The sequence below is a fragment of the Schistocerca gregaria genome, chromosome 2 (genome assembly GCF_023897955.1).
Source record: "Schistocerca gregaria isolate iqSchGreg1 chromosome 2, iqSchGreg1.2, whole genome shotgun sequence".
NCBI classification, from domain to species: Eukaryota; Metazoa; Arthropoda; class Insecta; order Orthoptera; family Acrididae; genus Schistocerca; species Schistocerca gregaria.
The window spans coordinates 872,433,087-872,446,634 of record NC_064921.1 but is presented as its reverse complement, the minus strand read 5'-3'; the positions used below and the strand labels follow the sequence as shown (position 1 = coordinate 872,446,634).

Genomic DNA, 13,548 nt, shown 5'->3' with positions numbered 1-13,548 from the left:
TATATGTACACTTAAAAAAAAGCTAATTACATCAGTCTGTTAAAGTCCTTGTTCACTCATACTACACTTTGCGCCACTGTGGCACTTAGCAACGCCGGCCACGGTGGTCTCGCGGTTCTAGACGCTCAGTCCGGAACCGCGCGACTGCTACGGTTGCAGGTTCGAATCCTGCCTCGGGCATGGATGTGTGTGATGTTCTTAGGTTAGTTAGGTTTAAGTAGTTCTAAGTTCTAGGGGACTGATGACCACAGCAGTTGAGTCCCATAGTGCTCAGAGCCATTTGAACTTAGCAACTTGTCAATGGCCAGCAATTAGTCAGACTCAAGAACAAATCATCGATAAGTAAACCTCTACACACCATTTAGACACAAATCTTGCAGATTATCTACTTCTTCCCCATTTTCCAAGCTGTCGATTTTACCAGATCGTTAAAAAGGAGCAGCTAGATAATGCTTACTCGTACTGATGGCGTCCTAGTCGTCAAGCCAGACAGCTTTCCCATTAATCCTCCCCCCCCCCCTTCCTCCTCCTCCTCCCTATTTCCTCTAGGGGAAGACGAGAAATACTCAATAACTACAAGACGAAGATACAAATTCTTGCATTAAAAAGGACACTAGGCAAGCAGTTCTCCTGACTAGACCTGCGTAACAAAGAAAGGAAATGAAAATTTCGAGAGTGGGATTAAATTTTACGGCGAAAGGATACTAGCAACAGCAGTCGCTGATGAAATTGCGATCTTACGTCAAAGAGTGGAGATTACATTAAATCGAATAAACAGTCCACTAAGCACTGTGTATAGATCGGGAAAAGCGAAGAAAGTCCGACAAACAAAACATCAAAACTGGTGGCTACGTTGTAGACGAAGTGAAGCAATTCTTCTCCCTTGGAAATAAAATAAAGAATGACGCACGAGGCGGAATAGCGCAGGGAAAGATGGCATATCTTTCTACTATTGTCAAACATAGGCCTTAAGTTTAGCAAGAAATTTGTGAGAATGCACGCCTGGAGTTAATTATTGTATGGAAATTAACCGTGGATAGTGATAAAACCGGAAAAAAGAGAATCGAAGCTTTTGGTAGGTGGTGTTACAGAAGGACGTTGGGAATTAGATGGATTCATAAGATAAGAAATGAGGTTCTCCTCAGAATCCAAGTGGAGAGAAACACTGGCAAGACGAACGGAAATACGAGAGGAATGTGTAGACATCAGGGAATAAATGCATTGGTACAAGTGGGATCCTAAGAGGGTATGTGTTGTAGAGGATTCATACTGGACAGCATGACCATAAGTTTACTGACTCTTTTCTAGTGTTTACCTATGCCATATTAAGACAGACGGGTAAAAAGTGGCGAATTCTTACTATGTACGGCCATTCGTGAGGATTTACAAGTAGAATAGTTCGCTAAACTAAAACTAGTTGTGTAAATAAGATGAGGTCATAACAAGGGTTACACCCTGTGGACAACGATGTCGCCTCCATCACTGAGGAAGACAGTCAGAAATATACAGGGTGAATCTCATTAAGGTAAAAAACCACGAAGCGACGTATATGATGCTGAGGCAAGTAATATAACGTAAGATACATGGCGCCGCAAATGTCGGGTACACCCCAAAAGTGGATGAAAACTGTTGAACATGTGGCGTCTTCAGATGACGTACCTACCGCCCGTGCAGTGGTTGCAGCCTGTCGGTCTGTCGCACCTAACCATCCCACCTCAAGTCATTTATTCACTTCCGTGTGACTCCGGGACCACGTGCGCGACTTTATAGCTTGAGACTCAGGGTTCGAGTCTTGCGTCCGGCAGGAGGTATTTTTTTACACTGTGTTAGAAAATTGTGCTTACATTATGGTAAGATTTATTATTATATTTACCGTCTTGAAGCCTCCGCTCATTAATTGCAAAGTTTTTGTTGTTGTGGTCTTCAGTCCTGAGACTGGTTTAATGCAGCTCTCCATGCTACTCTATCCTGTGCAAACTTCTTCATCTCCCAGTACTTGCTGCAACCTGCATCCTTCTGAATCTGCTTAGTGTATTCATCTCTTGGTCTCCCTCTACGATTTTTACCCTCCACGCTGCCCTCCAATGCTAAATTTGTGATCCCTTGATGCCTCAAAACATGTCCTACCAACCGGTCCCTTCTTTTTGTCAAGTTGTGCCACAAACTCCTCTTCTCCCCAATTCTATTCAATACCTCCTCATTAGTTATGTGATCTACCCATCTAATCTTCAGCATTCTTCTGTAGCACCAAATTTCGAAAGCTTCTATTCTATTCTTGTCCAAACTAGTTATTGTCCATGTTTCCCTTCCATACATGGCGACACTCCATACAAATACTTCCAGAAACGACTTCCTGACCATTAAATTTATACTCGATGTTAACAAATTTTTCTTGCAAAGTGCAGTACAATAATAATCTACAGCACAACACTAGAAGTAAATAAGGTTCCGAATTGCACCGCTAGCAGTAAATGACCTACGTGCTCTTCACTAAATAAAGTCTGTAAATAAGAAAAGAAGAGGCAAAAGGAAAGTAATACAAATGTTGCTTGGTTACAGGGAAGACAGCAATTCAGTAATTTTGTAACTTCTACCCTTACAGCAGATCACGTTAACAAAAGGTGTTTAAAAACATAGTAGCAATCTGTAGCACCTCCTCCCCCCTCCCCTCCCCCCCCTCCCCCCCACCTCCCCACGACTCCCATCGGCGAGCGTAGGATCGACAAGCGCAATCGCTACACGTGCGGCGAAGTACATCATCTGGTGACGTCACATGTTCAACATTTGTGATCCACTTTAGGGGTATTTTTCGACATCTATGGCCCCATGTGTCTTACATTAAATTGTCTCAGCGTCATTTGAATCACTTAGGGGGGTTTTAAATGTTGGTAAGGATCACCCTGTGTAGAATAAATGTTTAATGTCGTTTCGAGATATTAGTACTTTAGGTGGGGAGGTTGATCCATGAGATGAAATCATGGTGGGCCGCCTCGAGCTATTCCAAAGACTGATGATCTAATTCCCCTCCCCTCGAAGGAAACGAAAAAAAAAGAACATTTGATGCTTTCCCATCCCCGATTTAACTTTTGTGAAACCTGCTGCAGCATCTGTGTTAACAGATTGGTGTTCATCTGGCGTTTGGAGAGATGAAACAGTTTCGAGGTATTGACCACCCTCAGCTACACCTGTTCAGGAACAAATGACAACTCAGCATGTGAAGGATAAACATCAGCGAGAAATTAAGAGACACAAATGCAGATGATTAGGTTTCTGCCGACGAGAAATGCTCTCGTCATCATTTGTTAATCAGAAACAGGATTTTGTTTCGACATCAGATAACTTGGGCACGCAGTCTCTCCAGAAAAATATTAATTATAATTAACCGTTATCCTTTTGTGATGGTTATAGATTCTGGCGTTTGTGTCAATGGCCTATTTGGAAATAAAATGCGAACACGCATTAGCTCGTAGGTTAGGTGGCCACGGCCGTAACATGCCGCTTTGTCTCGTACTGGGAGAGCTGCGAGGGGCACACAACGGCTTCCCTTCCGTTCCCTTGTGTTCCCTACTGTCCGCCGCGGGCTGCGCACCGTGTTATGAAATTAATACGCGGCCCGGGAGCGTCCATTAATCACGTCGCGGCGTGTCCCTCCCGCTCGTTAGTATTTATTTTCTCCAGGCGTTTCCAGCGCTGCCGGGCCAGCCGGAAGTTGGGCCGCTGATTAAACCGCAGCGCCTGCATCTGGGCCCAGGGGCCGCTCCTGGAGAGCGCTCACCTCCGTAATTCCTTAAGCGCCGTTGAAAAAACGCGGTAATAACTCAATCGTAGTCAGTGGCTCTCAGGGCAAATGCGTCATGGTGAGGTAGCATATCTCTACGGTATCCCAATTGCTTGAAGTATAGCTAGGAGATACTTTTTTATAGCTTCATTTCATTCCAGGACGAGTTTCGTTGTTCCACCCATCGTCGGTTCAACTGGCACAATTGTTACAGCGAGGAAGCGCTGTAACAAGTATATTGCGGTTTGAGAGTGCGGGGAAGGCCATTTGTACAGTCATTGGAACGTCTATCTTACTGTAGCTATGTTACAGTATATTAAGCAAAAAATGACGACGAACCGGAACTTGCGCCGAGGCAAATTGTGAGAATCGATTTATTCCATTTGCAAAAGATTTTAATTGGGCTGAAGTTAATGCTCAGCTCAAGGCAATATTTGTAAGTGCACCACTAGGATTTTACGTGCAAAACATTAAAAAACACATTTTTCTGGGAGGTTTTCGTAGTGCGAAGTTCTTTATTTTAAACTTGTACGAATCGTTTCTAACTTTGCTTGAACGGAGAGACGTGGATAGAGTCAAAATGAACTTCTTTTATCCAATAATCTTTATCCGTTGTCGAGATACGATGGCTTAAATTCGAGCTAAACGTAGCATAAAATTCGTTCTTACGTGAACTGAATGCTCGGAAATGGTTTAAAGTGAATCAGATGAATAAAAAAAGTAGTTTCACTTACTCAAAAAAAAGCTAGCTTCATTCGAATTTTACGTGCAAAAAAACAATTTTTTAGTGTTTTATGGGGGCCAATCCTGTGTTTCAAACTTGTGCGGATCTTTTCTAATTTCTTAACAAGCGAGACAAATACATGTAAATAATGTTCGTCCTGTTGTTCTGTGACTGGCTTATGCGGTGCCACAATATAAGCAACACGGTTCGAAAGACAAAACCCATAGCCGATCTGTCATCTAAATCGGTTTGCCACGCTGTGACGGTCTAATGTCAAAGTTATTATAGAATAAAAGTTAGGAATCAGAATTAAAAATTCTCCTATGGTACGACAAAGAAAGGCGAACGTGTTCTGGCAAAGTTAGTTTTTCGTCTTATATGGTAGCTTCGAAGACATTTAAATCATAACATCTCTACATATTACCGTTCTTTGTTGTTTTTTTTTATTTTTTACTGATCAACCCTACATCCCCAGCGCAGTGAGCTCTTTCGGCTACCAGGTGTTGACACATCTGCGTCTTGCAATTTATAGGCTAGGATCCCTGATCCTGTGCCCAAAATCCAGAACGTCCGCTAGCCATAACAAACAAGATATAATATCATTTGGCTGAAGAGCATACGTGTAAGAGCTAAAAAAGTTTTTCTGGGGGAGGTGTGTTTTTTCCAGAGGGAGACTCTAACCCAATTTTTTGATATTTGGGTTGGGGGAGGGTGATACTTTTCCTCAAGAGGACCATTCCTCGCCCACATTCACCCCCTGTTACATGTATGCTGAGGGGCGTAGAAAAAATAGCACATTTATGTGCTACTAGAAAGTGGAATGCAGGTGCAGTAGAAAGTATCCTAGTGAGGGGATGCATCCATCCTAATTGTTAATGAAACTACAAACAGTCCTGTCTGAGCATCATACCAGAGGTTGAAAATACCGCTATAGTTGTGAGGTTCGTTTATTTAACACACTACAGGTTTCGGGCTCTTATGCACCCATCTGTCGTACTGAAAATAGAACAATATACACATGTGCCATCCTATTTTAATTGATGTCTGTGGCATTTTGTTCCACATCGTCTCACATATATCCCCACTAAACTAAAAACATAAATTTCATGTCGCATATTCCACTCACTTTTGCTACAGAGCCCCGTTCAACATGTTCCTTTACCACGCATAATGCACTTTTAAGTTTTTCATGTAACTTTCTATGTAATGTTTTTTTTCGTTATTCATTTAAAATGTAAATCACTAATTCAAATTGTGAACGGCCAAGCTAGTTGCCCCGCGCTCTTTTTCCCGTCAACAGACGGCAGTACTTTTGCCACTCTGGTTTACCAGTTTGCTTCCTCCTTCGCGTCCGCTAGTCCGTGATCTGCGCTCGTCGGTAGCACACCGCGTCTTGTACTCGTCCACCTCGGTGCTCGGGATCACAGCACCAAGTGTAAGTGTCCTGGTACGCTTTGCATATTTCGTTACCCAGGCAGTCGTCCGTAGTACTTACTGCCTGGTGTCTCTTCGGCACTGACTTAGGTTGCACAGCACCTAGCCCGACCTGCAGCTTTTATTTTTTAAATGTTTTTAATTTTTTTGGATTTTTTGTTTATGTGTATCGCTGCGTGTAAAAATGATCTCCCGTCTCTTGCTCTTTTCTGTACGACACCTCGAGATGCGGCTATATGAGTCTGAAAACGGTCGTGTGTTAAATAAAAGAACCTTACAACTGTAGTTGTATTTTCAAGCACCGCTTTAATGAAACGTTGTGTCATATAGCCCGACATGACAACGCCATGTTGGATGACTTGATGGTAGGTGTCATGTTATACGATATGACGCGCATGTTGTTACTGTAGTTGACACGATACATTATGTTAATAACATTGGCACTAATACTAACAAGTAAAAAAGCTCGAATATGTCAAGATTTTTTGATTTAAATATCTTTGAAACTTCTAGAAAAGTCGAAAAGCGAGTTAACGTCGTTCACATCCCTACCACTGCGCAACACATATTCGGCTTTTTTGTGTTAGTATAGCTGAATTTTTCATTCTGATACATTTGTATTGACGTTAGTATAAAGCCTGTGTCGCGTGTGTTTTAAACACTGTAACTGTTCTCTGCAAAATAACAATTCGCTTAGTTACTAAATTTTTCGTATTGAAACCCAGCGTTTAGTGCTGTGCATATAAAGCCGACAATGAGACTCAAATGGCTCTGAGTACTATGGGACTTAACATCTGTGGTCATCAGTCTAACTAACCTAAGGACATCACACACATCCATGCCCGAGGCAGGATTCGAACCTGCGACCGTAGCAGTCGCGCGGTTCCGGACTGAGCGCCTTAACCGCGAGACCACCGCAGCCGGCAATGAGACTCACACGGCCGTATTCAGGATCTACAGACCCTTAGGATGAAACTGTGATGTGGACGCTGCGAGGAGACATTTTGTGCTAATTACACAGAAAAATAGCTTTTTACAGAAATTTTTGGATTAAAAGTCTAACCCGCAACATTTATTATTTAACTGCCTAAAGTTTTACTATCCAGCCTATGATTTAATGAACTGATGAGCTTAAAGAAGCGGGAAGAATTGACATCATTAATGTATTCACAATGATTTATTAAAATCACTATGAACAACTGTTACTTTATAAAACAATAAGTTGAAATTCATTTCCATAAAAAAAGCATTACAGTTTCAGAAACAACATACTGTAAGTACAAGCAAACGTATTAATGATTTTTTAAGTTGTGGATTGTAGTCCAATCAAATTGGCCATGCTGAGGGAATGAGACTATGAAATGTGGCACTAAAAATAGCTTGTGTCGTTTTCTATTTGGGCAGCAAAATAGTTGGTAATGGCCGATGTGGAGAGGATATGAAATGAAACGCAGACTGGTAACAGCAAGAAAAGATTTTCTGGAAATGATGTGTGTGTTAAAATCTTACATAAATTTAGGTGTCAAGGAGTCTTTTATGATGATGTCCGGAGAGCAGCTTTACATAGATGCGAAATGTGGAAGACGAGGGGTTGAGACAAGAGAAGATTAGGAGCTTTGGAAACATTTGCTACAGAAGATTGCTGAGTATTGGTTAGTTAAAGAGAAGTACTGAATCGATCGGGGAAATCCTCGGTGTGCATAAGAACCTAACTTAATAAATGGGTGAACTGATAAGACACATCTTGTGGCCTCAAGGAATAAATTTAGTAACGGAGAAAACGACAACTAGCCTAGAGAACCTTAAAATGAAAGTCTGAGTAATTTCATTAACTAATTGCTTTATGCCTCCATTTCATGATAATCAAGCCAGTTATAACCTCTTCATAATTTATTTATATTCAAAATAGCGGTTTCATTACTGAACCAAGCCAAAACGTTGAGCCTTCATTCTAACGCTGAGTTTCGAATCCTGCTTTTTATCAACTTCCGTTCTGGAAATGATCTCCACCGGGTTTTGTGACCATTAGTGTCAGGTATGTTTTCGAGGGATCTCGTTCTTAGGAAACACGGTTGGCGTTTATGGTCGCTGGTTTGAATGAAATGAGGTATGGAAAAAAATTGACTTTTCACGAAATCGAACTAATTTCAAACTGCTGAAACTCCGTTAACCATTTTTTTAAAGTCTTGCTGGTTTTACCAACCAATGTGTCACCTGTCCGAGCAGGTAGCCTTAGGAATTTGACGCGAAGGAGAGCGAAGTTTGAGAAGTGAATATTGACTTAAAATTCATTTGAATAAACCAGTACAACATAATCACGTCTATGCCCTTTACGGTTATAAGGGATTCTGCACCGTAGTATTAAAAAGCTGAGCCGCTGCAAAACCCATTGTGTTGCGGGCAGCCTTGAGTGTCGCCCCATAAATAGGCACTGGAGCCGCAAACTGAGAAACAAAAGTGCACTTAAGTATTAATCAAACGTAAATAGACAACTCAGCAAACTTAGCAACTCAATAAATTATTTCATAGTACAGGTCAGCTTGATGATCTTGGGGATAGTACATTCAAAATGCAGTTACACTGAGGGAGATATAAATGTATTACTGAAGTGAACGCCAGAAACGCGCCATGGCATAAAATGAACCTGCACACCAAGTGTGTCTGCTTTCTACGTTTCTTAAAGTAATAAAACTCACAACCGAGAAGGTCAACGACATTTAACACAATAAATTAAATGTATCCGTACCGTACACACACACACACACACACACACACACACACACGAAGAGACAGAGAGAGAGAGAGAGAGAGAGAGAGAGAAATGAGACTGGAGGGTGGGAGGAGGGAGGAATCCCACATTCAGAATCCACCCACTTTTTCCCGAGAGGGTACTAAATAACAGATTCCAGTTCATGAGGCAGTGACGTTGCCTATGATAATACATCAACAAGTGACCCTCCTGAAACAACCTGTGTATAGCACTGTCAGTTCTTTCGGGCCACGCTGGCCTGAGAGATTATATAAATATACACCACTTTATTCAGATTCCGAATTGCAGATGTTCGAAAATGTCAGATTATAAGACAGAATCATGACAATTCCAGATGTAATAGTGTTTAATGTAGCGCGTCCAGTTTCGACCTTTCGGCGATTATCCGATGTCAGGTTAGCCACCTGAACGTAGATAGAAGCAGATAATCTCATTAGACTGCATACTACTCTGGGCTTGTGATGTTTACCGTTTGATAGCAACCCAAGGTTAGCACCGGTCGTGCTACGTTAATCAACATTGCTGACTGAGTTGTCTTTTCGATGTTTTAATACTATTACAGTTGCTGCTTGTTACGTGTTGGTGATAAGCAATTTTTTTTTGCATTTGGAGAAGGTACAGTTGATAGAAAAGTAATAAATCATTACTTGTTATTTCTCCTTTGTCGTTCCTTAATACCACCATCATGCCAATGCATTTCATTGCTGGGTTAGATGCGTGGTGTCCTAAGGTATGCATTTTTCTTCAACAAGTAAAATGTCATCGGGTTACCTTCCATTCAGAAGGCTGTTGCACTCAGTGGCTGTTATATCGAATTGTAAATAATAGATTTCAGCTATCAGTCGTCCTTTTTAAATTTTATTGGCAGATCTAGATTTCAGCTAGGAAGTAGCCATTCTCAATGCACTATCACTTTTGACCAATGCATGTAATGCCTGTTGGTCGGGCTTCATCCACAGTTCATTGAATACTACTGTTAGTATCCGAACAGCATTTTCTAGGCGCCAACATCTCGTTGCCATCTTTTTTGACTTACGTAAAGCATACGACACGACCTGGCGACATCATATCCCTGCCACATTGTGAGAGTAGGGTCTCCGGGGCCCGCTCCAGATTTTATCCAAGACTTCCTGTCGCTCCGTACTTTCCGTGTCCAAGTCGGTGCCTCCCATAGTTCCCCATATCCAGGAGAATGGCGATCAGCAGGGCTCCGCGTATTCAGTGTCTATTTGTAGCGGCTATTAACGGTCCGGCAGCAACTGTAAGGCCGTGGGTCTGACCTTCCCTGTATGCGGATGACTTCCGCGTTTCGTACTGCTCCTCCAGTACTGCTGTTGCTGAGCGGCGCCAACAGGGAGGCATCCACAAGGCGCATTCATGGGCTCTAGCTCACGGCTTCCAGTTTTCAGCCGCGAAGTCGTGTGTCATGCACTTCTGTCGGCGTCGCACCGTTCATCCAGAACCAGAGCTTTGCCTTAATGTCGATCCACTCACTGTAGTGGAGACATATCGATTCGTAGGACTGGTTTTCGACGCCTGCTTGACTTGGCTACTTCGTCAGCTTAAGCGGAAATTCTGTCAGCACCTCAATGCCCTCCGCTGCCTGAGCAACATCAACTGACGTGCAGATCGCTCTACACTGCTGCAGCTCTACAGAGTCCTTGCTGAATCCCGCCTTGACTATGGGAGTCTGGTTTACGGTTCGGTGGCTACGCAGCGTTGCGTTTACTCGACCCAGTGCACCACTGTGGCGTTCGCCTAGCGATGGGAACTTTCAGAACGAGTCCGGTGATCAGTGTCCTGTTGGAGGCCAGAGTCCCTCCATTGCGGATCCTACATGTACAGCTGCTCGCCAGCTACGCTGCACACGTTCGTAGTTCTGCTGCGCATCCGAATTACTGTCTCCTTTTTCCATCCACGGCGGTTCATCTCCTGCATCGGTGGCCCATGTCAGTCCTTATGATTGCGGTTCGCTTCCGGTTCCTTCTGTCTGACCTGGAGTCCTTCTCTCCTCGAGGTCCATTCACCATGCTTTGGTTACGGCATCACCCACCATACGAACGGCAACGGTTTTCCCACATTCGAATTCACTTCACAACTGCACAGAACACTGTGGTGACCACGACCGACACTAGCAAAGTACTGAGGACACTGCGAAGTACTGAGGACACTGCGAAGTACTGAGGACACTGCGAAGTACTGAGGACACTGCGAAGTACTGAGGACACTGCGAAGTACTGAGGACACTGCGAAGTACTGAGGACACTGCGAAGTACTGAGGACACTGCGAAGTACTGAGGACACTGCGAAGTACTGAGGACACTGCGCACGTGCAGTCCGTGATCGAGTACAACAGTGCAACCTGCAAGCTTGCCTGACATCTGAATTTACGCTGACAGAAGAAAAAGGTCGCAACACCAAGGAGGAGTTGCGTGACATAAACGAAAGTTGGTAGGTGCGTTTCTACAGTTGAAAGATCATGTCGACATTGCACGCCAGTTGTATAAGAGTCGCGCTACACGAGGCGTTATGTACACGCTGTAACGCTCGCGGCGTTAGTTACCTTTCAGACTGGGCGTGGTGAGCTGACATTAGTCAAGAATGCCTTTAAGGTGGCACAGACGTCATTATCAGTACCTCATTGCGTCTGAAGGATGTTGTGTTAAAGGGCTAAGAGAAGCTCGATGGTCCTTCCACGATATTGCAGAAAGACTTCGGAGGGAAGTAGCCGTTGTACATGATATCTGGCAGCGGTGGTCGTGAGAATGTACGATCGCAAGAAGGCCGGACTACAGACGACCATGTTGCACTAGCGATAGGGAAGACCACTGTGTTCGGCTTATGGCTCTGGCACGTCGTACTGCATCTGCAGTAGTAATTTGAGTAGCAGTTGGCGTCACAGTGGGACAACGAACTGTTACAAATCGGTTACATCAGCGACATCTCCGAGCCAGGCGTCCTGTAGCCTGCATTCCACTGGCCCCAAACTCTACCATTTGCGACTTCAGTGGTCAAGCGCAAGATCGCTGGACAGCAGGGTAAAGAACTGTTGTGGGTTCTGATGGAAGCTGATTATGCCTCGCTGCCAGTGATGGCTCCATGTTGTTTACGTTGAGGCCAGTTGAGGACCAGCAACCAACCGTCATGCGTGATAGACACACTGGACGTACACTTGGACTTATGGCCTGGGATGCGATATCGTATGACAGCAAAAGCACTTTAGTGGTTATCCCACGCACATGACTGCGAATTAGTAGGTTTGTCCTTCATCATCATTTCACCATCATAGACTCGCAAGTCGCCGAAGTGGCATCAACTAAAAAGGACTTGCAATATGGTAGCCGAACTCCCCCGAATGGGGCCTCCCGTCCAACAACGCCATACGAGCATTTCATTACATGGTGGGTTAATATAGTGCTTTGACTTCTTCTCCCACACATTAATAGCATTCCAAGGGGTGTTTTCCAACAGGATAACGCTGTTTTCCAACAGGATAACGCTCGACCACATACCACTGTTGTACCGCGACATGCTGGATTGAGTTTCAATAGGTTGCCTTGACCTGTTGTATCACCACATCGTTCTCCAATCGAGACATACTGGGTATCATCGGACGACCATTCCAGCGTCATCAGCACCCAGAAATAACCACCCCTGTATTGACCGACGAAGTGCAACAGGCGTGGAACTCTATACCACAAATTGACACCTAGCACCTCTACAACACAATGCAAGCACGTCTGAATGCTTGCATTCAACAGTGTGACGGTTACACCTATTATTAATGTACCAGCATTACACATTTGCAGTTGTTTATCTCGCGCTTTCATTACTCTCGTTAATCTTAATATGTTACCTAGACAAGTGCATTCCCCAAATTTCATTCACATTGATTAATTTTTGGTGTTACGGTATTTCTTCCATCACTGTTTATTCAAGCACGCATTTCTTGGTGAGTTTCGTTCTTTTTTTATCCAACATCGGTGGCAGTAGTGATTGAATTTAGACAAAAGAACCTCCATCTCGCTCCTTGGCCCTATCTTGACTAAGTGTAACGGTGTGTTTGCAGGCTGCTGCGTGAAAAGTGCGCCGAGGACGAGGAGTTCGTGGAGATCTGCAAGCTGCGCCGCGGCGCCGCGCTCCACACCCTGGAGTCGCTGCTGGACCTACCGGTGAGTGGCCGCACTTCCACAGTTCAGACAAAAAGGAATTAAAGACGTTAGCCACCAGTGGGCACGAATTTAAATGAAAGAAGCAAGTTGAAAACTTGTTCCGGTCCGGGATTCAAACCCGGGTCTCCTGCTGACTAGGCAGACACGCAGACCACTACGTCATCCCGACGCAGTGCTCACCACTACCGGTCGGGCTACCCTAGCACGCTTCCCGTCAGAAGCAAATTTTCTTCTTACACCTTTACTTGCGGCATCTCCCCGATTCTTGTAAGGAGAACTTGGTGTGCATCTGCACTGAAGAGATCATTGGCCATCATCGCCTTGTTTATGTGTACGTGGCGTCTTTTCTTTTGGACGTGTTCGAAACAACAGACACCATATATATTATACTTACTGCGCGTACTTCTCGCGTATGTCTGGACACTCCCAACAGTTCAACGCGGCGTACGTGTCTAAGCAGACGGGGACGTAAAAGTACGACGTCCGCGTAAGTGGCCCTTCCGACTTTAAGTGTTAAATGCATTTTATTGACTATAGGCAGATCCTGTTTAAGGCCCAAGAGGCACAAGCGGTTGTATCGGGCTCAAGCTGAGAGGAGCGCCAGGCCGAAATTTATATACAAGACTTCTCAAAATTTGTGTCGATAACTGGTACGGGTGAAGGTATACGG

The 13,548-nt window shown here is 44.0% G+C and overlaps 1 protein-coding gene across 1 annotated transcript in view; it reads left to right on the top strand.

Annotated features, from left to right (window-relative positions):
- The window catches only part of LOC126335266 (uncharacterized), a 1,744,002-nt gene that overhangs the window by 451,291 nt on the left and 1,279,163 nt on the right, over nt 1–13,548 (top strand). Inside the window, exon 6 of the mRNA XM_049998313.1 lies at nt 12,776–12,878. Coding sequence (XP_049854270.1) covers nt 12,776–12,878 — 103 coding nt within the window. The remainder of the gene's footprint in view (nt 1–12,775; nt 12,879–13,548) is intronic.